Source organism: Rattus rattus, chromosome 1, assembly GCF_011064425.1.
Source record: "Rattus rattus isolate New Zealand chromosome 1, Rrattus_CSIRO_v1, whole genome shotgun sequence".
Classification (NCBI taxonomy): Eukaryota; Metazoa; Chordata; class Mammalia; order Rodentia; family Muridae; genus Rattus; species Rattus rattus.
Window position 1 is genome coordinate 258,689,442 of NC_046154.1, and position 26,257 is coordinate 258,715,698.

Genomic DNA, 26,257 nt, shown 5'->3' on the forward strand with positions numbered 1-26,257 from the left:
CAAGACAGAGAGGGGGGCGTTGGTTTGCTTGAAAATAAGTTTATTGAGAAACAAGTACCATGCACACGGCTACACGTCTGGGCTTCTGGACCCATGTCCCTGGCTTCGGCCCACAGGCTGGTGACAGATGGCGGCTCACTGCTTGCGTTTGGTCTCGGTGAGTAGCTCTTGCCAGTTCTTCTCCATCTCTTCTTTGCAGTTGAGGAAGGCATCTTCTAGCCGGCGCATGGACTCTGCTAGTGTGGGGTTGGTACGCATGACCACCATATCGTAGGCCATCCAGGTTGCCTGCACTACAACAACCAAACAGGCCCAGTTAGGTGACAGGTGCTGACGCTGTGGAGGCCCCACTGTGCTCAGCTTTAGGGTAAGACCCTGGGGACACTGAGTATCCCAAGGAGAGAAAGCTTATAAGGTGCTATAAACCCCTATAAAACGTCTTTCTACATTAGCAACAATGACACCTGCTAGTATTCTAGAAGTCTTAACTTCTCAGTATCTGAGTCAGTAACAGTAACAAGCTGGAAGCTGATCTGATATGGAATGGGAGGAAAACCGCAGCAAAACATGTGCTCTTACCTGTATGTAGTCCACAGCTAATGGTTGCCGGTGACACCTAAGAAGTCAGCATTTTTACACTACCCAAGCTTACAGGCTCAGGTAAGCCGACCATTTCTAGATCCACAAGATCCAAATTGTATGTTTTCCTGTGCTCAGTGACCTGGGACACCTATCTACTTGTCCCTGACACCTGTAAGGCACAGGGGTCCTCCTCCTGGAAAGGTTTGACAGCCTCGCTGTTAGGAATCCTTGAACATTCACCGTCACACAGACAAGCGTCTCTGCTTTTTCCAGAGTAGCATCTACTAGGCCTCGAAGTAAACACATGGTTCTTGTGCAAACGCAGTGAAGTGTGTGTGTGACTCATTCTGCAGCGTCCACTTCTGGTCCTTCCCTCTAGAACTTTAGCAGAACATGGGCTGCCCCTCTGCATGACAGCATAGCACAGCAGACATGTGCCCTTAAGATTCCTCTACGAGGGTAAAAAAACAGTGGATATGTTGGGAAATTATATCACCACGAAAATTAACCAATGAGGCTATAGGAAAATGACTAGGGAGAGACGTACATGTGTCCATACATGCAAGCGACATCACCTCATCACACACTCGAAGTAGTGGAGAGAAAAATTACCAGAAAAGGTAATGAGATCATGCATGGTCTCAACAGAGTGCGTACGTCTCTACTCCTAGCACTGGGAGTCTCTGGTGTTTGGATCAGGAGTGGCACTTGGGACACTTCCTATAATGTAGAACACTGGCCCATTTCATTATACACTGATATTTGGCCTAGCAGGTTGGGAATCATTCTAGCACAAAGGATCTGCAGACCACCCTTTCCAAACCCCAGACAGCAGATGACATATGGATCTGGAAGCCAGAGCAGAGCTGCTTGCCCTCTCCCTACCTGCTAGCTCTGTGAGCTGGAACAAGGATGCAAATTTGCAAACTCAGTCTCCTCATTCACAAAATAGAGACCGTCTACTATCTTCCAGTGAGAACCAAACAGATACATGCTATGAACGGAATGTATGTGCAGCTCTATATTTATGTACAAGTATGGTCCCAAGTTAACAGTATTAGGTGATGGGCCTCTGGCAGACGTACGGCAATAAGGGTGGAGTCCTCACGACTCCTGGGGTTGGTGTCTTTATAAGAGACACAGCACTTGCAATTGGCCATGTGAGGAGACAACGAGAAAGTGGACGACTATACAAACACTGAAGAGATTTCTCACCAGATAACCTGCTGGCACCTTGATCTTGGATGTCTTGGATGCTAGGACCATGCAAAATAAATACTTATTTTTAAAGCCACCTTGTCTGTGGACATTTATTATAGACTCCCCAGATGATTAGTCAGAATTGGTGCCTGGATGGAGAGAGTTGCTATAACGAACACCCGAAAGTATGGGAGCATCTTTGGTGGTGGGAAGAGGTGGCCAGCGGTAATAGTGTGCGACAGAAGTGCATGACACGGTGAGTAAGTGGAGCCCTAACAGAAACCCTGGGTCAGGAAGAGAAGAGGGATTTGGAGAGAAACCGTGTCTTCATAGAGAATATAGGCAATGCTGGACAGAATGCTTGGAGACCTACAGATCGTAAAGATCATCCCATGAGAGATCAGATGGAAATAAGGAATTTTATCAGGGACTAAACGAAAGGTGACCCTTGTCATGACTGTCAAAGGACCTGGCTGGATTGTGTCCATACTCAATATTGTGCGGAAGATAGAATACTGAGCAGTGAAACTAGACACCCAGAAGAGAAGAATTGTTTAAAATTAGAAACGTTTTATTATAAAGTAAATAATTTAGGTGCTCAGGGCAAAGACTTAAGGTAAGAAAGAAAATAACAGTAGGGGATAAAAAGCTCAAAGAACGAATCGCACATAGTACCCCACAGCACTACATACTAACTCCTCCGAGCTTCCTAGGCCAAGGCAGAGAAAGAAAAATCCTTGTATAAGGCCCAGGGATGAACGCACCCTTTAAAACTACTCTGTTCTGGAGCTGAGTGGTCAAGCTCTCTGTCATGGTCACTCCCATTGCTGTGAGGAGACATCATGACCAAGGCAACTTATAAAAGGAAGCATTTAATTGGGGTTTGCTTGCAGTTTCAGAGTGAGCCATAGCCATCATGTCGGGGAACATGGAAGCAGGCAGGCAGGCAGACAGGCAGGCAGACAGGCAGGCAGGCAGGCAGGCAGGCAGGCAGACAGGCAGAGTGCTGGAGAAGTAGCTGAGAGCTCATATCTGAACCATGAGTTGCAGGCAAAGACAGAGAGTCCTGACCCACCTTCTCCAGCAAGGCCACACCTCCTAATCTTTCCCAGTTCCATGAACTGGGAACCAAGTATTCAAATGTACAAGTCTATGGGGGCCAATCTCATTCAAACACCACACCCTTCATAGCATATATGAAACCTCTGTTTGATTCCTAACATGGGAAGAATAAACCTCATGAATAAAAAAAAAGTCAACAAAGAGAAGCAAGAACTCTATCCTAAGAGAAAATTTCCCAAGGAGGTTCCTCTAGAAAGAGTATTCTGGGGAGATAGTTCAGTGGTTGAGGGCATCGCTGCTTTCCCAGAGGACAGGGATTTAATCCCCACACGACCATTCACAACTGTCTATAACTCCAATTCCAGGGGACTGATCTGAGCCTCTTTTCTAGCCTCTATGAGCATTGCAAAAATGTGCAAGTCATACATGCAGGCAGGCAAAACACTCCTACACATAAAATAGATGTATTTAAAATGAAAGTCAAGAAAAAGAGTACTTGTAGCTGCAAATGACTTTGGTGACATCTGTATTTTAAATACAAGGAGGCCCCTTCACGCCTGTGGATAGTTAGAATAATTAATAAGGTTAGCTAGCCATACGGCTCAGAGCACTGTGAGGAGACAAGCAGTAAGACAGCAGGCACTCTGTCGTTTGCATAGCTCTCGTGTCCTCTGATCTAAGGGAAATATTTTAGAATCTATAGAATAGGAGATATGTCTGTCTTGTTTTGTTTTGTAAAGATAGAGTTTTATGTAGTGCAAGCTGGCCTCAACCTTGCTATGTAGCTGAGGATGACCCTGAACTCCTGGTCCTCTTGCCTGTACCTTGAAAGCACTGGAGTTACACAGGTGTGTGTGTGTGTGTGTGTGTGTGTGTGTGTGTGTGTGTGTGTGTGTTACTACATTCCACTTCAGAAGTGTCTCTTGAGGTTTCCATTCGTTTACTATTTACTGATTGCCACTCTGTGCTGCCATTTGCTGGGGCATCTCTGGCACTATATAGCAAGGTATAGAGTGGACACATCTGTGCTCCTGAAGTGTCCGTGATAAGTTGCAGTAGGAGACAGATCATCAGATCATCAGGAAACAAGTCGCCAGAAGCTGTGAAACATGCTGAGAAGGAAGTAAACAGTATGTGTTGTGACAAAGAAATGGCAGGTAAAGTTAAGACCTGCCCTATGAAGCCACACAGAAAAACCTGCTAAGACCATAGCTCAAGGAGAGACTATGTGCCTGTCATTCCCAAGGTTCCAGCACCACTATCATCATCATCATTACCACCACCACCACCATCATCACCATCACCACCACCACCATCACCATCATCATCACCACCATCACCACCACCACCATCATCACCATCACCACCATCACCACCACCACCACCACCACCACCACCACCACCACCACCACCATCATCATCAAAAAGGAAGAGAAAGAAAGGGAAACAAAATTCTGTCACTAGCTACATGAGTTTGGAAGCAGATTTTCCTGAACCCACTCAAGCGTTCAGAGACTGAAGCCATGGTTGGTATTGTGACTACAATCTTAGGAGAAACAGCTAGAACCAGCAAGCTACACCAAGTCCAGATTTATTACCTTCCAAAGTTGGGCCATAGCCGATGCTTTGGTTTCAGCCTCTTGGACTGGCCCTGCAGCAGTAGAGAGCAGATACAGATTTGGATGCTGACACTAGGAAGCTGCTGGGGTAGTTTTGTAAAAAGACAGTGAGCACGAAAGCTGTGATGACTGTGAAGAGAGAATCAGCAAAAGTGTACAGTTCCTTGGGTGCACTGACTCCAGAACTGCCAATAAAGACCTAGAGAGCTCTTCCTGAAAACTTAGTTAGGTTACTCTTTCCTTTCCTTTTCTGGAGGGGTGAGGAGAGGTAGAGTTAGTGCTGGGGAATGAGCCCAGAGCACTGGACACATGGTAGCCACATTCCACCACCAAGTTGTGTCATCCATAAACAGTGATAATAATTATATACATTCCCCTTAAATTGTTATAAGTAAAAGAGATAATGTATTTAGAGCATATGGGAAAAGACATCAACTTGGTGTATAAGAATCATACACTGTTATTATCAACACTTCAATAACTCAGAAGAATACTAAATAGCCCTTTAATCCAGAACTATGAGACAAGGCAGGGGCAGGGGCAGGGGCAGGGGCATGGGGCATTTGAGGTCAGGCTGGTTGGTCTACACAGTGAATCCTAGGACAATCAGAGCTATTATGAAGCCCAGAGAGCAGCCACATTATTAAGGAACCACACTGTTACACTTTGTTACTAACGCTCCATGCTTTACAAGAATGGGTTTCTGTTTCCTGAGCCAAAGAATCCTGCAAACCATGTTTTTCAACTTATGCTGAACTTGTAACCCCATGAGGTATGCCCCCCTCTTCACCTTGCTAACCTCCTGAACACCCGTGGTGACTCCCCTTTCTTGGGATGAATTCTCACACTTCTCTACCCCACAGGTGGCCATGATCCCTGAGTCCCCCACTCTTCTGTTCATTCTCTTGACAGCTGTTTTCGAGGAACCCTAGCCCTTCCCCATAAAAAGGATCTGAAAAGCCAGTGAGGGGCTACTCTCTCAAACACCAACTTAGGCTAAGATAGATGTTTGGTCAGTCCCTTGTACATTTCTAAATACAGTCGTGGAAATTTTTTTTCTCAGACCTAACACTACATAGCTATTAGTGTTAGCCATTTTAATATAACATGTACATATTTCTCATCTTAATTTATATTTTAAGATTACAAAGAGTCACATCAATGTCCATCTTAGTTAGGGTTTTACTGCTGTGAACAGACACCATGACCAAGGCAAGTCTTATGAAAGACAACATTTAATTGGGGCTGGCTTACAGGTTCAGAGGTTCAGTCCAGTATCAAGTCCAGAAGCATCCAGGCAGGCACGGTACAGAAGGAGCTGAGAGTTCTACATCTTCATCTGAAGGCTGCTAGTGGAAGACTGGCTTCCAGGCAGCTAGGGTGAGGGTCTTAAGCTCACACCCACAGTGACACACATACTCCAACAAGTCCACACCTCCTAATAGTGCCACTCCCTGGGCCAAGCATATACAAACCATCACAATGTCTATCCCTGGCCCTTACCCACTTTTAAGAAAGGAATAATTTTTATTCAAATTTATATTCCCCCACCCTCCAGATAAGGTTTTTTTTTAAAACATTTATTTATTTCATGTATATGAGTACACTGTAGCTGTCTTCACACACATCAGAAGAGGGCATCAGATTTCATTACAGATGGTTGTGAGCCACCATGTGGTTGCTGGGATTTGAACTCAGGACCTCTGGAAGAGCAGTCAATGCCCTTAACCGCTGAGCCATCTCTCCAGCCCTTTATTTTTATTTTTAAATTTTTAAGGTTTCTTTGTATAGCCTTGGTTATCCTGAACTTGCTCTGCAGACCAGGTTGCCTTCGAACTCACAGAGATCTACCTGCCTCTGCCTTCCAAGGGCTGAGGTTAAAGGCACGTGACCGCACCACTCAGCTCAAGTTTATTCTTAAAATGGCACATAGTGGACCTATTCAATAAAAGGCCAAACAACTAGATTGGAGTTATTTAGCTTTTTCGGTATACATTTTTAACATTAATCTTGTATTTATGGGTATGTGTGTGAGCCTACAGGAGTTTATGTGCATTGTGTGCACGTAGGAGCCTGTGTACGTGTGCTGGTGTGCACATGCTCGTGGGCCATGGTGCACGTGTGGAGGTCGCAGGTTGACTACTTATAGGAGTCAGTTCTCTCCTTTGACTGACTGGGTGGGCTCCAGGGACTGAACTCAGGTTGTCAGGCTCAGCTACCCTTACGCTCTCACAGCCAGCTTTGCTCTCGTTTGAGTAAAGTATCTATGTTCTGTGCCCTGTAAAGTGGCCCCTCCTGTTTTCTGTAGCAAAATATGGGCTCATGGATTATAAGACTTATGATTTTTTTAGAAGTATTTTGTTTTGTTTTCAGACAGGGCTTTTCCGTGTAGCCCAGGCTGTCCGAGAACTCACTTTGGAGACAAGGTTGGCCTAGAACTCAGAGATCCGCGCATGCCTCTGGAATTATACATATTTTGAATTAAGAACATATAAAACTATGTTGCTGCTGCTACTGCTTCATGGAAACACGTTGAATAAAACCACATTCCCTCTCGAGAATGAAGAAATGCACCCACCCTGTTGCTGTTTTACCCCGCAGTACTGTGCTTCCTGTTTTCAGGTACACGAGTCTTACCATGGTCATTCCAAACCTTCCTACTGAAATAGTTCACAGAAAGACTGTTCAGCTTCTGCTCACAAGCGCAGTAGCGACCCCTGCTCGCTGTTTGCTGCACATGTGAGTCAGCGTCTGGTGCTATGCCATGTGCATGCCTCTGTACTCTGCCCCATGAAGGCGACAACTTGGGTCCAATGGTGGAAGTTAGGTGCCATCCCATGGAAGAAAAGCACAGAACAACTCGATCACTGTAACTGTCAACTGTTGTGTTGCTATAGTTACAAGCCGTAAAAGTCGCAAGGATGTCAGGAGAACCCTCCTTAGAGAGAGCACTTGATAGAGGTTCGGATGTCTGGGGACCAGTGAAGCCATTGGAAAGGAGGAGGCACGCTGACTGGGAAGGCATCCTACCTGAGATTTTTTCCATCTCTTCCAACAGCTTTTCCAGGTCCTTGTTCAGGTCGGACAGCATTTTCAGCATGTTATCATAGCTTCTTTCCCCAGGATCGGAATCAGCCATCTAGGCAGGGAAGAAGGAGGAGCTGCATGGGACTTACTGACATTTTAGCTCCCGCTCTACAGCTCACCAATGAGCAATCCTCAGACAACTGTTTCCCTGTCTCTCAGAGTAAGACATCACCGCTTACACCCCAGAGTAGAGGTACTGTGCCGGTTAGACGAAAACTGTGTGGAAGGGTCTGCACAGACTATGGCACTGTGAACTGTCTTTTTTTCTTCCTGTTTTTAAAGATATGTATATTTGTACACTGTAGCTGTCTTCCAACACACCCAGAAGAGGGTATCGGGGCCATTACAGATGGTTGTGAGCCACCATGTGGTTGCTGGGAATTGGACTCTGGAAGAGCAGCCAGTGCTCTTAATCGCTGAGCCATCTCTCCAGCCCCTGCTCTTTTCCTTTTTTGACCCTTATTATGTGTCATAGTTATTGTCAGTTGTCAACCTGACAGATCTGAGAAGCTGGAACCTCAGCTGAGGAACTGTCTGCACTGCATTGGCCTGTGGGAAAATCTCTTTTGTCTTTCTTTGTTCCTTCTTTCCTTTCCTTAAAAAGGTTTATTTATTTAATTTAATATTACTTTTAGAGGTTCATTTATTTTTATTTTTTGATGGTATGGGTGTTTTGTCTGTCTGTACACCTGTGCATCTCATGTTTACAGTGTCTGAGGAGGGCGGAAGAAGGCATCGGATCCCCTGGAACTGGAGTTAGACAGTTGTAAGGGCTTTGTGGGTCCTGGAGATTGACTGACTCCAGGTCTGCTGGAAGAGCAGCCCGTGCTTTTAACTGCTCAGCTATCGTTGCAGTCTTAAAGATTTATTTTTAAACTACATGTGTCTATGTGTCTGTCTGTCTGTCTGTGGAGGGTATGTGCACATGAGTGAAGGCCAGAAGAGGGCACTGAATCCCCTGTAATTAGCATTATAAACAGTTAAACAGTTGCTAGCCACCGTGGCTGGTGCAAACTGAACTCCTGTCCTGTGCAAGAGCAGCCAGTGTTCTTAACTGCTGCGTCTCTGCTGCCCCGCCTGTGGGACATTTTGCAATTGCTAATTTCCATGGAAGCGCCCAGCCCAAGGTGGGTGGAGTGCCTGGGCTATATAGGAAAGCAGGCCAGTGAGCAGCACTCCTTACGGCCCCTGCTTCAGTTTCTGCCTCTCCGGTTCTGCTTGAGCTCTGCTCAAGAGTTCTTGCTCTGGCTCCCATTGGTTATGGACTGAAATTTGTAAAACAAAATAAGCCCTTTCCTCCCCAAGTTACTTTTGGTCAGTATCTGCCATCCTTAAACTGTTAAAGGAAAGTTTTGTTTTGAAAGATTGGTCTCACGTAGCCCAGGCTAGCCTTGAACTTGAACGCCTGATCCTCCTGCCCCTGCTTCCAAAGTGCTGGGGTTACAGGTACAGGTCAGCACATCAGGATAAGGGTGAAATTCTGGGGGTAGAACAGAAGGCCCCCGACAAGCAGGAGGCAGATCTGGGGTCTGGGCCAGGGCGTATGGTCTTTGGGGATCTGTAAATGTGTCACTTCTGGAATGTGGTGCTATTTCTCATTGGGGAACTCACCTCTCTGTTGCTCTGTTTTTGTAAGTAACATGGTTTCTAAGAACGGGTGGTGCGTATGAGAGTGGGCTGAGTGTGAGTGTCTGACAAAAGGCCTGTAACATGTTCCTTGAACCTTTATTGTAGGGTTCCTCCCTGTTTTATAGTCAGGCTGCATGCACTGACCTGTCCTGGAGTTCCTACCTCTTCACGCTGGTAATCTGATATTTCTCGCCTCTCACTGAAACTGGTCTCACCAGTGACAAATGGCATATTCACGGTGCCTCTTTCCTTATATTTAACCTCTCTTCAGTACCTACCACTCAGCTGTTTTCTCCTGGTCAAAATCCTCCTGTTGGCATTGAACTTAGTACTCTCAAAAACTCTGACTGCCTGAGCGCTCCTTCTCTGCTCTCTTTGGACCGTCTCCTTCACTGGCATTCAAACGTCAGTGAAGGCCCCTTGGTCTTTTCTTGTGGCACAAAGCAGACTCAGTGGTGATGCCCATTGCTTCACTATCCTGTTTATGTTGTAGATTTGGATGGTGCTTTTAGTTTTTGTTTTTGTTTTTTTTAAGACAAAATTTCTGTACTAGCTGCTTTTGTGTGTCAACTTGATACAAGCTGGAGTTATCACAGAGAAAGGAGCCTCCCTTGAGGAAATGCCTCCATGAGATTCAGCTATAAGGCATTTTCTCAACTAGTGATCAAGGGGGGAGGACCCAGCCCATTGTGGGTGGTGCTGTCCCTGGGCTGGTAGTCTTGGGTTCTATAAGAGAGCATGCTAAGGTGAAGCAAGCCAGTAAGAAACATCCCTCCATGGCCTCTGCATCAGCTCCTGCTTCCTGACCTGCCTGAGTTCTAGTCCTGACTTCCTTTGGTGATGAACAGCAATGTGGAAGTGTAAGCTCAATAAACCCTTTCCTCCTCAACTTGCTCTTTGGTCCTGATGTTTGTGCAGGAGCAGAAACCCTGACTAAGACAGTTTCTTTGTGTAGCCCTGGCTGTCTTGGAACTCACTCTGTAGACCAGGCTGGCCTCAAACTTAGAGATCCACCTGCCTCTGCCTCCCGAGTGCTAGGATTAAAGGTGTGCACTGCCACCACTTGGTCTTCAAGTCGTGCTTTTAAACCCCAGTCTGTTTGGACACTTGCCTACACCCTTCTCCTTAGGGAATGTCAAACTCAACTTTAATGTTTCCCCCTTCCCAATCTTTAGCCAAATGGATGGCATCACTGTTCATCAAATAATTCCAGTCAGGACTAGGAAGTTGCACGGAAGCCTGCCCTCTTATATAACACAGTAAGTCACTGAAAGCCACCAATCTTATCTGCTTGTAGAACATTCATGGTTCAAGAAAGTCCAGGGCTTGGGAGCTACTGGCAAACTAAACTTTGCCCTGTGGAGCTCATCATGGCGTGGTAATGATTGATACGCAGTAGAAGAGCCCAGCATACATCCACAGGATGAGAATCCTCTAGCAGAACCAGGAGGATTGGATGAGTCTAGGTTTGCAGGAACGAATGACAGAGGGTGATGCAGGACACGGGGAAGCCTGGGGGAAGGAGCTGATTAGAGGGCAAACCACGAGCCTTGTTCTATCAGGTAGGCCTCTAACCGAGCCTTCAGGAGGCAGCTGAATGAGTACACCTGAAGGAGAGGAAGATTAACCTGAGGGCACGGCATCTGAACAGAAGTGCAGACCCTCACCTTTCTCCTGGGCTATTTCTGTAGTCTGTAAAAGACCCTCCTCCTGTACTTTGTCTTGTCCTGCCCATTTTACATGATGACTTATTTTTTTTTCTACTTTTCTTTTTTTTTTTTTTTCCGGAGCTGGGGACCGAACCCAGGGCCTTGCGCTTGCTAGGCAAGTGCTCTACCACTGAGCTAAATCCCCAACCCCTCTGACTTATTTTTTTTAATGATGTGAAAATATGGTACCACTGAAACTCAAGAGCTTTTTGTTTCTTTCAGGATGAAACACAGTCTTCATGTAGCTCAGTGAGGGCCCTGGGTTCAAGGTACAGCATTATGAATACTCAAAAGATAATGATTTTACTATAGTTTGAAGAGTTTCAGTGTAGCTCTGATGACTCTTCTTATCCAATCGTGAGTTGTACCCAATTAGCTGAACAAAGAAATCATGGCTATTCCTTAAAAATCTATGCTATATGATGAAGGAAATCCATGACTAAGGACCAGCAAGATGATAAAGTTAAAATCTTTATGGTTCTCTTGCAAGAACCAAAAGAAATACAAAATGAAAGAGAAAAATTCTGCTCTGTGGGTGGCTACAGAAATCTGTCCTAGCATCTCCAGTGTCTCAGCACTCCAATGCCTTCACCGAGCCCTCACCTTCACAGCGTCACTCAGTGGCCTTTTAAGGCCTTTCCACAGGGTCTCTGACCCTTACGCATGGTGCCTGGCTTCAGCTATTCTTCCCAATCTGAATCTTGGTGTCTAGCATGGTTCCCAAACCAGTACCACGTGGAACCATGCTTACCACACTGCCCAGTTCTGCTGCTAGCTATGGTGTACCCTGGCTTCCTTGGACCATAGCTGTATAGCTTCTGTGTTGACCCTAAGGAACCCTTCCTACTGTTCTGCTGCAGAGCAGGAAGCTTCTCCACAATGGTGCTGATCACTCTCAGTTTCAGCTGCTTCTGCAACACCAGCCTGAATACTGTCTTGCTTTGAAATTTCCTCTGCTGAATAAACCAGTCCATTACTTTCAAATCCAACTTCATGCAAGGCCCCAAGACATGAACAGAATGAGTATCCACACCAGTGCTCACGAGCCTAGTTCCTAATAGACTTCTTGTTCGCATCTGAACCCACTGAGCTGGTTCTCCACTGTCTGTCTGCATTCCCCTTCCAAGCACAAAAACGGCCCAGTAAGCTCTGCTTACATCACTCAGTCATTCAATAGCTTTTCTAGCCCAAAGTATCAAATGTTTCACATCCTTTCCACAAAAAAAGCAATTTTGAATGTGAGGTGGTTTGGCTGGTAAGGGTGCTTTCTGCCAAGCGTGAAAACCTGAGTTCAATTCCTGGAAACCCACATCGTGTAAGAAGAGAAGCGATTCTTGTAACGGTCCTCTGTTCTCCACATGTCTGTCTGTCTCTCTGTCTCTCTCTCCCTTCTCTCTGTCTCTCTCTCCCTTCTCTCTCTCTCTCTGTCTGTCTCTGTCTCTGTCTGTCTCCCCCCTCCCCGCCCCCCACACACATAGAGTAAATGTCTTAGAAATTAGGCCTAAAAGTTACATGGTCAGGTTTATCACAGCAACAGCCCCACTTTCTATATCAATTTCTGTCCTAGCTTTGCTTCCCATTGCTATGATAGAATACCCTGACAGACGCCATCTTAAGGGAAAGGGTTTATTCAGCTTACACTTCCAGGTCACAGTCTATCACTGTGAGGAGGTCAAGGCAGAGACTTGAAGCATTAAGTCACATCCCTAGTCGAGAAGAGCAGAGATTAAGAATGCATGCATGCTTACTAATGTGCAGCTGACGTTCTCCACTCCTCTAGAGGACAGGGCCCAGCTCCCAGGGGATGATGCCATCCACGTACTTCACAGCCAAGGCAATCTCCCACAGACTGTCCACAGGCCAACCTTTTTTTATTTTTTTTTAAGAATTTATTTATTTACTTCATGTATGTGAGTATACTGTTGCTGTCTTCAGACACACCAGAAGAGGGGACAGGATCCCCATTACAGATGGTTGTGAGCCACCATGTGGTTGCTGGGAATTGAACTCAGGACCTCTGGAAGAGCAGTCAGTGGTCTTAACCACTGAGCCATCCCTCCAGCCCCCCACCGGCCAACCTTATCCAGATATTTCTCACTGAGATGGTATTCCCTGGCAACAATTAAAGCTAACCTTTACAATCTAAATTTATTGTACTTGCTATGCATCTGAATGGGGATGCTGGGTAGGAAGCTAGATGGGTTGAGTTATGGAGGGCGGGCTAGAGATAGAAATATGAATACTATCCACATAGAGATGCTATTGAAAGACAAAGATCAGATTGCCAAGGGGGAGAGTACAGGTGGAGAGGCCTGGCACCAAGATGGGGAAGTGATGTGCAGGAATTACCCAGAGACTAAGGATACAGTGTCAGATAGGTAAAAGTAGGGCAGAGTCATTTTCTCAAAGTCCATTGCATTCTTTTTTTTTTTTTTTTGAGTGGGGGGAGTCACACCCATTGGCCAGTAGCATCAGTATTGGTGGATCAAGAGCCAATTGGGGAATAGGAATCAATCAGAACCACCCTTATGTTCCAATGTTGAAGCAGTTTCATGAAGTTTTAGAGTTTAAATAACAAGGAAAGTTATGACTCAGGCAAGGTTAAAGTGCATTGGTGGGTAAATCAGAGAGGTGGGGGTATTGAGCAGGAAGATTCTTTTCTTTCTCTCTTTCTTTCTAAGATTTATTTATTTATTTTATTTATATAAGTACACTGTAGCTGTCTTCAGACACACCAGAAGAGGGCATCGGATCCCATTACAGATGGTTGTGAGCCATCTGGGATTGAACTCGGGACCTCTGGAAGAACAGTCAGTGTTCTTAACCACCGGGCCATCTCTCCAGCCCAGTCTGCTGCATTTAAACCATTATTCTCCTAGTGTGAAGAATTTCCTGAACTGAAAAGGAAGCACTTAAAAGTAAAGAGTGGAAATTCCCAAATTGTATGGGATGATGTGTTTGTTAGTATGCAAGCAACTTACAACCTGAGAAAGTAGGATACTAAAGTGGAAAATGTTAACAAGGATAAAGCAATAATTATGAATATTCATGATTCTGTGCGTTTGGATATAGAAAAGAATTTGGCACATTAGAGTATTAGATCAATCTTACTATTCTACTTTAAAAAGTATACTTGATTACAGACCAGAATTTTTAACTAAAGCTTATTAACAGTTTGGGAGCATTTAAGAGAATGCAAGCTTCGTTGTAAGCCTGATGTGATATTTGTAAGAATTTATTAAGAGAACTGGGCTTGGTGGTATTTGCCCACAATTTTAGCCCTTGAGAGGCAGAGGCAAGAGGATCATCATGAGCTTTAAGCCAGTTTGCTTTACATATTGAAATCTGCCAAAGAACCATACACAGACACCAAACCAAAACTAAAACCCATCCAAACAAAAGAACCTATTAAAAAATCACGCAGGTGTTAACACAATTGAGGCATTTAAAAATATAGACAATATTGCGATTATAATGATATGAGCTTAAGTTTGTACATGGAAGAACCAAAACGTTTTAAAAGTTATTACTAAAATCTGCTGCTAGACTTTATATGCTTTATAAACAACTCACAGGGAGGTTTCATTTGCCTGGGACTGGGGTTTTCTTGCATGTAGCTCCTGGGAGTAGCATTGTTCAACCTGTCAGTCCAGTAGGCTGGTTCTCAGGCTTTACAGAGGGGTAGATTTGTTGGTACTTTTCCCCTTTGGCCACTCATACATCATCTTTTGACACTGTGAGACCTAGACATGAGGAAGGTGCTTCTTTCCCAGTGACTTTCCCAAACATTCTTAGCGTTATTCACCCCTCCTTCCTCTCCCTCCGTATCATCCCCCTTCCCACTTTTCATGTAGCTCCCTTTCTAGCATCTGTCTCCTGCCACACTCCTCTCTAGAGCTCATTCTCACCACCACCACCCCACAATGGTTCCTTTCTGCTTTTCTGGCGGCTACTCCAAGTTACACACTCAAACATGAAGACTGAAGTCTAGGAGACACACAAATCAATATAGGTGATCGCCATTGTTCTTTGCTGCTCGCCGTAACATGAAGGCAACACCCTATAGCTGATGCTCCCGTACAAGTCTGTCACAGGGCGTGAAGAAATGAAGCTGGTGTTAGGTCTCATAGTGTCAAAAGGTGATGTATAAGTTGCCAAAGGGGGAAAATTATCAACAAATCTACTCCACTGTAAAGCCTGAAAGTCACACCTACTGGGCAGGCAAGATACTCTCAATGCTGTAACAGTGGCATTTATATCCTGGGGGTAACCAAGAGCTATCTCTTTGGACCTAAAAAGCTTGCTTGACTGGGAGGAACTCATGCCTGGTACTGTAAACCTAGCCAAGAGCCTGTGGCTGCAGAGGTCATAGGCCCTGGAGGACGACCTGGTGCGAGCATGCTGGTAAATAATCGTTTCCAACTGTCCTCTAATACTCTAAGACTTACACTCTAGATAAGAGCAGCTCTCATCCGCCATTGAAGCAGCTCCTTTTTGTAGCAGACGGAGGCTACTACAGATAGTCTATTACAGAGGCTGTTTCAACTGGTCAAAACCCATAGTCCAAGTGACTGTGGGGTGTTCAGCCTAAAGTTCAAGGAATATTACAGAAGAGAGGTGGAAATACTGTAAGAGCCTGAGGACCGGAATGACTGCTGCAAGACTGTTTCTCCTGGACACGACAGGGAGATTGTGACCACAGGACCTTAGTTATACGGCCTGCAAATGACCTACAAATACCATAGAAGTCAACATGCCAACCTGAGGGGAGGAAGATGTCACATGGCTATCTTCTTAGGTGAATATCGACAGGTATTCAGTCAATGATGATGAAAGAAGAACACGTTCTCTTCAGGGTCAAGCACCCAGCCCTAAGTGGTTGGCTCTGTTAATAAATCTATTAACAAAATCAAGAGCTGGCAGTGGTATATAGGTATATAGGCAGAATTAGAGGGACACGAATAATGCACTTACATTTTTTCCCTAGTGTACAATTTTCTAAAAATTTGAGAATTGTAAAGGTAACTTTTTAAAAAAGATCTTTAAACTTTAGTGAAATGTCAATGTATTGACTTTTTTTGCTTGTTTTTGAGATAAAGTCTCATGTAGGTCAGTCTGGCCTCAGACTTGCTTCGTAATAAAAGATACTCAAACTCCTGATCCTTCTTCCTCTTCTTTCAGGTACTAGGATTACAGGCGTGTACCACCGTCCTTGCATACCTGTTCATTTAAGAGTTGAAGGGCCTGGCCGTGGTGACACATGCCGTAATCCAGCACTTGGGAGTTAGAGGGAAAAGGAGAAAGAATTCAAGATTATCCCATTGTCAGCCATGTAACAGGTCTGAGGCCAGCATGAGCTACATGACATCCTTCCTTAAACAAATAAAACTAAAACTGCAGTCACTCTGGAAATCTGGAGAATTCTTTAAAAGCTAAAAATAAAACCTCTGTATAGCTAGGTATACCACTGCTGGGTATATGCCATTGACATTCTACTCCATAGATATCATCTGCACACATTCAGTGCCTTTCTATTTACAATATCAAGGATATGGAAACACCTAAATGCCCTTCAGCTGAAAAACGTATAATGAAAATGTGGTCCATAAACACAACAGAATACTATTAAGCTGTGAAATAAAATCAGGAAATTTGCAGGTGAGTGGGTTATATCCAGTAAGGTGATCCAGACCCAGAAAGAGAAATACCACCTTTTCCCTTGCTTGTGGATGCAAGCTCTGAACTTTTAAATAATCGTGTCTTAGTGTTCTGTCGCTGTGAAGAGACACCATGATCAAGGCAGCTTCTCTGAAAGAGGGCATTTTACTTGGGGCTCATGGTTCCCAAGGGCAGTAGAGTCCATGACCTTCCTGATGGGAAGCTGACAGGCACTAGAGCAGGAGCTGAGAGCTTTACATCCTGATTGGCAGGCAGCGGGCAGAGAGAGAGAGAGAGAGAGAGAGAGAGAGAGAGAAAGAGAAGAGAAGAGAAGAGAAGAGAAGAGAAGAGAGAGGAGAGGAGAGGAGAGAGAGAGAGAGCGCAAGCACTTTTGAAACTTTACAGCCCACCTCCAGTGACACACTTCCTCCAACAAGGCCACACCTCCTCTCACAAAGCCACACCCCTATAACAAGGCCACACCCCCTCCAACAAGGCCACACCTCCTCTAACAAGGCCACACCTCCTCTAACAAGGCCACACCTCCTCTAACAAGGCCACACCTCCAACAAGGTCACACCTCTTAATTCTTCCCAAACAGTTTCACTAACTGGGTAACAAGCGTTCAAACATATGTGCCTATGGGGGTCGCTCTCATTCAAACCACCACAGCAAGTGTCTAGTCTGAATGGCTACAGATACCAGGAAAGTCTAAATGATGACAACCCAGCACTGAGGAGGCAGAGACAGGTGGATCTGTATGAGCTCAAGGCAATCCTGGTCTACACAGGGAGTTACAGGCCAGCAAAGGCGACAGAGTAAGGCCCTGTATCAAAAAAGGGGGGGTGGTTGGGTTGGGGATTTGGCTCAGTGGTAGAGCGCTTGCCTAGGAAGCGCAAGGTCCTGGGTTCGGTCCCCAGCCCCGGGAAAAAAAAAAAAAAAGAAAAAAAAAAAAAAGGGGGGGTGGCATATATGGTAGGGGGACAAGAGAGGGGAATAGTAGGATACAATGGCTATGAAGGGGAAAATGGGAAAAAAATAGATGTGGGGGAAACTAACCTAAGGAGGGGTTGGGGAGGGCAACACAGAGGAAGGGGGCAAATAACACTAAGGATATTTAAAATGCCATAGGGAATTATGTTACTTAAAATTACATTATATGTTTTATGTATATATGGGTACACACACACACACACACAGAGTTTAGTTGAAGTTACACCAACCAGAGTGACAGTACTCCTCCCACCCCAAAATCCATAGACTATCATCTATCAGAAAGCCCTTTGCTAGGTAGGTATAGGTAACTTCCTTTCCGTTTTTGGTCAGGGCAATTCAAAAGACACCCCTAAAACTTACGCTACAGCCAGTGCCCTTAGTACCTTATGGAAAAAGAAGGTAAGTCCCTTTTGCTGATGATACCACACTCTTTGGACACTGGAATTGGAAGAGCCAATTTGGATGTGACCTGGAAGACTCATCCCTGAGGAATAGCTCTCATAGTACTGGAAGGAGCCCTGCAAGCTGCCGAGGAAAAACGTGATCAGTAGTCCTATCCAGCTGTAATGCCTAGGAACCACAATAATGACAGGCACAACGGGGAATTCCAAAAGATGCAATGGTGATGCTTGTGGGTAACCAACAGCCACCTGATTGGACAGACCCTCTTAAGAGGAGGGGATTCATGCTTGGCACCGTAAAACCAGTCACTGCCTGTGGATGGCGAGGTCATGGGAACAAGAGGAGCACCTACTGCTGTCACTTTCCTTTTTTTTTTTTTTTAGGATTTATTTATTTATTATATATACTGTAGCTGTCTTCAGATACACCAGAAGAGGGCATCGGATCTCTTTACAGATGGTTGTGAGCCACCATGTGGTTGCTGGGAATTGAACTCATGACCTCTGGAAGAGCAGTCGGGTGCTCTTAACCACTGAGCCATCTCTCCAGCCCCTGCTGTCACTTTCCTAAACCAGTGTAGTTTTCAACTACTTTCTAAGTAGTTGTCCTTATACCTGTAGAAAAGTGGTAACATGTGAAACTCTAGACTGGAGAGAGAGATGAAAAATACTGAACTAAAATTAGGTGAGAAAGAGCTTTGAATAATTAGTGTCTAAACAAGCATAGATTTTGTCCTCCCTACAGTGTTGTATTTGGTTTATGTCAACTTGACACAAATTAGGGTCGTTTGGGAAGAGGGACTCTGAATTGAGAAAATGCCTTCATAAGACTGGCCTATAGGCAAGTCTGTTGGGCATTTTCTTGATTAATGACTGATGTGAGAGGGCCTAGCCCACTGTGGGTGGTGCCAACCCAGGGTGAGTGGTCATGAGTTCTCAGAGAAAGCTGGCTGAACAAGCTGTGAGGAGCAAGTCAGTAAGCAGCATTCCTCCATGGTCTTTTTGGTTCCTGACTCCAGGTTCCTGCTTTGTTCCTGCCTTGCCTTCCCTCAGTGATGGACTGTGAAATGGAACTGTAAGCTGAAATAATTCTTTTCCTCTCCAAGTTGCCTTTGGTCATGGTGTTTTATCACATCAATAAAAACCCAAGGTAAGTGCTATTAAATACTATGATTCTCTTCACTGTACAATTTCTTCCCAAAATGTAGTGCGAGATATCATTCACAATGAGTTAGAAAGAAGAGAAAATGAGCAGAAGCTGGGTGTGGCAGGATGCGTGTCATCCTAGCTGTTCAGAAAATTGAGACACGGGGATCATCAGTTTGAGGCTAGCCTGGACCCCAACTCTAAGTAAAAGGCAGGAGTCCTATTTTCCCATTCTTAATCTTTTACCTCTGATTTCTTTGCACTCTGCTCTCAAAACAACAACCAAAACATCTTAAAAAGCAGAAGGAAACAATGACATAAGACTGATAAGCAGTCAGAAATGTAGGGAGCCAAGGAGTATAATATTAAAGCCAGTAAGAACAGAGGACCGTGTAGCTGACTAATTTGGGTAGTCAACAAATATTTATTGGATACTATGCACTTTAGGTGCTTGGACATCAGTGAACAAAACGTAGCAGTCTCGGTCCCTGTGGAGTTTTCATTTCAGTCAGAGGAGGCAGCCAGCAACACACATATATAAATATCAGGTGATGATAAAAGTGCTAAGGAGAAAATGGAGTAGTTTCGGAGGTTCATGAAGTAGGAGGAACCACTCCATTTAGCGTGGGCCGGAAAGTGTCCTCTGATTGGTTGAAAGATGAAGTAGACTAGAAGGAAGTAAGTACTTGAGCCCAAGAGTTCTATGAATATCTTGTGGGAAGAGTTCAGTGTATAGGAACGCAACAAAGAAAAGTCCTGAGGCCAAGTGTGTTGGGTGTGGGTAAGCAAAATAAAGTTAGCAAAGCTGAAGAGAAGTGGAGAGAGGGACATTAAGAGATGGGGGGGGTATTTCTGTAGAATTTTGGCTTTTCTTTGGAGGATTGAAGAGGTGTAACACACCTTCAACGATAATTTAAAAGAATCATGGTAGCCACACCATTAAGGATAGACCAAAGAAGATGAGTTGATTCAAAATCCCACTCAGATAAAGGATGAGAGAGCTTGGAACAGACTCTTGGTTAGAAATGGAAGTAGTAAAAAGTAGCTAGATTGTGAATATGTCATAAATACTGTGAACAGTATAGTGAAAAAATGTGTTTGCACACTCCTTTTAGGAGTTTTTGGAGTATAGATGACTTTCAAAATCACACGACTAGTTGAAGCATCCTAGGAAATGAAGGAAAATTGATAAGAGGTCTGATTGGGAAGATGAACTAGCAAAGGAAAGGGAAAAGAAGCTGTCAGGGAGAAAGGAACAGAACCAGGTTAGATTAATGTCTTTGAAGCCGAGGAAGGGAAATATTCTAAGTAGAATAATAAATAAAAAGTGATCATCACATTTAACAATCTGGAGGTCACTAGCACCTGGACAGATGTGCTGGCTAGTTTTATGTCAACCTGACACAGCTAGAGGGAGAGCAGGGAACCTTAATTGAGAAAATGTAAGACTGGTCTATTGGAAGGCCTGCAGGGCATTTTCTTAATTAGTGATTGATCAGGAAGGACCCATCCCATTATAGGTGAGACCACCCCTCATCTGGTGGTCCTGGGTTCTGTAAGAAAGCAGGCTGTGCAATTCAGGGGAGCAAACCACTACGGGCCACTCCTCCACAACCTCTGCATTAGCTCCTGCCTCCAGGTTCCTGCCTTGCTTGAGTTCTCTCTCCTCTTCAACCTGCTTTTGGTTTAGGTGTTTCACTGCCTCCCTCCAGGTGTTTAGGTGTACAACAGAGAAGCAATGGTAGTTCAGCAAAGACTGAAGGCTCCTCAGTACCTAACATGGTACTGAGAAGATGGATGACGTGTATGTAACACATCTGGGTATAAAACATAGGTGTGGAGGATGAACAAGATAAAGGACACTGAAGGACAAGTAGAAAATGTTTAAGGGGCAGGCAAGATAATGGGGGGGGGATGAGGCAACAAAACATATTGCTATAAACAGAGGATCAGACAAACTGAGGCACAGAGCATGAGGCAGGTAGAAAAATAGGAGCTGTGGCCACATGACTTTGGATTCTAGAAATTGATGAAGTCAGGAAGTAGATCCAGGGAGAGAATCTGAGCGCTGAGGTGGGTGAAGAATATCTCAGGGTTAGAATTCATGTATTGAGATTGGTGAGTTAGACCCAGGGCATATGGCATTAGTCTAGGGCATGTAGACTTCAGGATTTGGGATGTGTAGTGTTTGGAGAATGCAGCAGGGAGCAGGGTTTGGGGATGAGGAGACTGAGGGGAAATGTCTGTGATGTGGGAAGTAGAGACTGAAGGGGAGGACTTAGGATGTGGGGTGAGAAGAACCCTCCTGCTTCTTCTGTTTGGAGGGAAAGACTAAGGGTAGGAGTCTTGGGATGTAATGTAAGAATTTTGAGGAAAAGGAGCTTAGGGTGTGCAGAGAAGAGAATGATGGCAGGGAGTTTAAGGTCCCTGCAGGAAGTTAAGAGACTGCAGGAAGAGGTCTTAGGGTATGAGGTAGGGAGAGTAAGAGGAGGCATCTGGAATATTAGGGATGAGGAGACTGAAGTCAGGGGATTTAGGGTGTGAAGAACTTGAGGGAAGGTGTGTTGGGGTTGGTCTGGTTCTGCTATGTATTCAAATGCTAAACACTGTATCCCAAGATTTGGTTGCCCCAAGACAAGTGAATTCTCGCATACAACAGCTTCTGTTGTGTAAATCTTGTCCCCCAAATTATTCCTGATTGGTTAATAAGGATGCCTATAACCTGGGCTGGGCAGCAGAGAAGGGGCAGAGGTAAGGTTCTGGGGCTTGGGGTCTCAGGCAAGGACCATGATGAGGAGAGAGAGGAGGGAGGAAGGAAGAAGTCATCATAGGGTAGGTGGATCATGAGCACATGGCCATGAGGGCTGGCCTGTCAGGGCAGGAGCAGCCCAGGTGGAACACGGCATGTCATATCTCAGTGTTACTGACAGGAAAGTAGACAAAAATAGCATAAAGGGTTGATATCTGCCCAGCTCTAATGCTTTAAGGCTTATTAGAAATATAAAGGAATATATTAGAAATTTAGGAACTGTATGGTCTAATTGGAGTTTGGGGGAGAAAAGATGGAGGGAAGGGTCCTATGACCCTGTAGGGTAGGAAGGTGAGGAGAGCAGGAGTAGGCTGTGGGTGTGAGGCGAGGGGACTTGAGTATTGTTTTAGTCATTGTTCCATTGCTGTGAAGAGACACCATGACAGAGGCAGCTCATAAAGGAAGCATGTAACTGCGGGGGGCGGGGGGTTGTTGCTTGCACTTTCAGAAGACTTAGTCCAGTATCACCATGGCAGGGAGAACAGCAGCATACAGGCAGGTGCTGGAGCTGGAACTGAAAGCTACGAACTCTTCTACAGGCACAGAGCACCTAGGCCTAGCACGGGCTTTTGCAAGGCCCGCCCTCAGTGACACACTTCCTCTGACCATGGGACACCTAGTCCAGCAAGGCCACACCTCCTAATCCCTCTCATCCTTTCGGAGTTCCACTCCCTTGTGACCAAGCATTCAAACATGTGAACCTATGAGGGCCATTCTTCTTCCCACCACCACACTCCATTCCCTGGCCCACACTGGCTCATAGTCACGGCATAAAGCAAAAAATGCATTCACTCCAACTTCAACAGTCCTGTCCGTAGTCTAGCGCAGGCTTTCAAAGTCTCTTCTGAAACTCGTGGCATTTTTCTTAACCGTACGCCCCATGTGAAATAAAAATCAAAAAGCAGATCACATACTCCCAACATATTATAGCACAGATATACATCAACATTCCAAAATGTAGAAAAGGGAGCACAGCAAGGAAATACTGAACCAAAGCAAGACCGAAGGGCAAACTTCAAACTCTGCTTCTCTCTCTCTCTCTCTCTCTCTCTCTCTCTCTCTCTCTCTCTCTCCCTGTCTCTCTCTCTTCTCCCTCTCTCCCCCCTCCCTCTCCACTTTCTCCCTCCTGTCCCTCCGCCTTCCCCTCCCTTCCCCCTCCCCTCTCTTACTGAACTTGGCTCCCATAAAACATTCCCTGGGGTTACTTTCCTCCTCGCACTGCACATTTTATATGTTTTTCTTGCTCTACTTGCTCCTTTTCACTGTAGATACTGTGTAAGAACAGTCACAGATAGCCATGTGGAACAATCAATATTAGACTGTCTTGAAACCTCCTATGCCAATGCCATTAGTCAAAAAAAAAAAAAAAAAAAAGCTTAAATTTAATCTCAGGCAGATTTTTTTTTTTTGAGAAGAAGAGCAAAAAGTAGTCACATTCTTTGCCAAATTATCACAAGAATTGTCTCCAGGCCACTTACAAATATTCTTCACCTCTGAAACTTCATGAGCTGAGCTGTCAGAATTTACATTGTCTCAGCACCGTCGTCTTTTATGTGCCTACTAGTATGGCCCATTAAGACCCATGTAAAGCCTTCAACTGCTTTCCAAATCCAAAGTCCTAAAGTCTATATTCCCCCAACAAGCCATATGGTCAGGGCTGTCACAGCAATACACACTCTCTGGAACCAAGTTCTTTCTTTTATTTATTTATTTATTTTTTCTTTTTTTTTTTCAGAGCTGGGGACCGAACCCAGGGCCTTGCGCTTGCTAGGCAAGCGCTCTACCACTGAGCTAAATCCCCAACCCCACCAAGTTCTTTCTTAATCACTGTTGTATTGCTGTGAGGATACCATGACTCAGGCAACTTTTATCAAAGAATGCATTTTATTGGATGGCTTGCTTACAGTTCCAGAGGTGTAGTCCATTATCATCACGGTAGGAAGCATGGCAGCATGCAAGCGGGATCTGGAGCAGTAGCAGAGAGCTATGTCCTGATCCATAGACAGAGAGGGCCTGTAAGCCTGATAAGGGCTTTTGAAACCTCAAAGCTCACCCCGAGTGACACAATTCCTCCAACAAGGCCACAGCTACTCCATCAAGGCCATACTTCCTAATCCTTTTCTAATCCTTTCAAAGAGTTCTACTCCCTCATGACAAGCATTCAAATACATGAGCCTATGGGAGCATTCTTATTCAAACCACACAACAGTGAGGAGAAGAAGCTGAAGGAGATGTTTGTGCTGAGGAGTGGGGGCTTTGGATGTAAATGAGAAACTAAAGGGCACTTTTTTTTCTTTTGGATATAGGGTAAGGAGACTGAAAGAAGAGACCTTTAGAATTTGAAGACTTGACCAGAGTCCTAGAGGAACAAGGAGATTGAGGGAAGGGGGTAAGGATATGAGTTGAAGAAGCTGATAGAAGGGAGATAAAGTGTGGAGTGAGGAGTTGAAGGGAGGCTTCTAGGGTATGAGTTGAGGAAGGTGAAAGGAGGCAACGGTATAGGAGATAAGGGAAGAGAGATAAGGGTGTGGGCTGAAGATTCTAAGGGGGAGGATAATAGAATGTGGAGTGAAGAGACAAGGAGAGACATCTGGACTGAGGGGTGAGGAAGTAGAGGAGAGAGAGTAAGAATTTGGGTTGAAGCCTTGGTGTGATGGTGTAGGCCTTTAATCCTAGCACTCAGGAGGCAGAGGCAGGCAGATCTCTGTGACTTTGAAGCCAGCCTGGTCTACAGAGCTAGTTCCAGGCCAGCCAGGGCTACACCAAGAAATCCCCGTCTTGAAAGTTCCCCACTCCCGACTCCCTACCCCCTGCCAAAACAAAACAAAACATAAAACAAAAGAATGTGGGTTGAGATAAGAAGAAGCATCTGGGGGTCTAGGCTGAAAAAGCTGAGGTGGGGAGGTAAGGATGTGGGGTGAGATAAGGGTAGCATCAGGGGTATGGGGTGAGGAAGCTGAGAAGATAAAGATATGGGAGATGAGGAGAGGCATTTTCAGTATGGGTTGAAGAGGCTGAGGGGAGGGGAACAAGGGTGTAGGTGAGGAAATCCCTACTTTTGCTACTTTTGCTGTGGTAAGAAGAGACTGAGGGGAGGTACCTGGAGTGTGGGAGGAGGAGACTGAAGGATGGAATATTAGGCTGTGGGATAAGAACATGAAGGAAAATGTCAGGTTTTGAGGGTGTAGGAACGAACCAAGGTGAAAGGTGGGGTGTTAAAAGAGGCAGGTGAGACGTGAGGGACGTAAGCAAGTGGTGAGTTATAGGGTTGAGGATTTTCCTGTGGGGCGGTAAGTACCGTGGGGAACCGCACCGGACTCCAAGAAGCCCTAAGGTCCGGGCATGCCGAGACAGTCGGATCCCAGGGCGCGCCGGCCTCGCTCACCTCTGGCTGGGCCCGCGCTCTGGTCAGCTCCACAGCCCACGCGGCGGGAGAGGAAGGAGGGACTCCTGGCAACGACGCCCCGCCCCTGTCCGTTGCTAGTCCCGCCCACTGGAACTGGCCTCTTGCCCTCATTGGTTCTTCTAAGGACGGGACTTTCCAGTGGGCGGGGCCTGTTCTGTGGTCTTCGACTTGGCCTTAACCTGGTCTTATCCTGGGTTTTGGTGGCCGGAGGTTGAGTGAGGGCAGAGTAGAGATGAGGAAGCCCCAAGCTGCCTCCTGCCTGTGTTCTTCCCAACCCCCCCACAGTCCCCAGTGCTTGACAATTGTGTTCCTTTCTTACGCGCCTCGTGTACAGTCACGTGGGCAGGGCCCTGTCTAACTACTGTGTCCCTGGTGTTCAGGGTAGCACCCAGCTTGGAAGGTGCTATAAACATTTGTTAAATGTCCAGCATTATGTGTGACAGACATTGTTGTACATGCCTTACAGGGAAATCAGTGCTTGTGGGTGACGGGATGGGTGGTGGGGATGGGGCTGGAGGAAGGCAGGGAGGACACTGGGTGAGGGAAGGGACGAGGCAGGGGTGTTACCACACAGCACACGCAGATGAAGTGCTGTACACCAATTCTAGCCCAAATTTGCCCTGTAGTGGCCGTTTCTCTACAGAATAGGTCCCTATATCAATAATCAAGGATGGACAACAGAGCCACTCAGTACTTAAGGGCCAAGAACTTAATGCTCTACCTAGAGGTGGAGTCTCAGTGTGGAGTTGGAAAGATGGTTCAGCCATTTAGAGCATTTTTGCAGCCGGCTGCTGGTGGTGCAGGTCTTTAATGCCAGCAATTGAGTTTGAGGCCGCCCTGGTCTACAGAGGGAGTCTCAGTACAGCCAAAACTACACAGAGAAATACCGTCTTAAAAGAAAACAAGGGGTTGGGGATTTAGCTCAGTGGTAGAGCACTTGCCTAGCAAGCACA

The 26,257-nt window shown here is 45.5% G+C and overlaps 1 protein-coding gene across 1 annotated transcript; it reads right to left on the reverse strand.

The window, feature by feature from the left end:
* Positions 1 to 23: 23 nt before the first annotated feature.
* Syce3 (synaptonemal complex central element protein 3) lies at positions 24 to 25,361 on the reverse strand. The gene is made up of 3 exons (XM_032890909.1): positions 25,284 to 25,361; positions 7,494 to 7,602; positions 24 to 293 (listed from the first exon to the last, which is right to left on the reverse strand). The coding sequence occupies exons 2-3, from the start codon at positions 7,600 to 7,602 to the stop codon at positions 136 to 138; spliced, it is 267 nt and encodes an 88-aa protein (XP_032746800.1). The 5' UTR covers positions 25,284 to 25,361; the 3' UTR covers positions 24 to 135.
* Between the last annotated feature and the right edge of the window lie 896 nt (positions 25,362 to 26,257).

Excerpts from the sequence above, each read along its gene's own strand:
- Syce3 (XM_032890909.1), bottom strand. The coding sequence starts at position 7,602 with ATGGCTGATTCCGATCCTGGGGAAAGAAGCTATGATAACATGCTGAAA. Across the intron at positions 294-7,493 it reads AGAGATGGAAAAAATCTCAG|TGCAGGCAACCTGGATGGCC; the intron begins GTAGGATGCCTT and ends TGGTTGTTGTAG.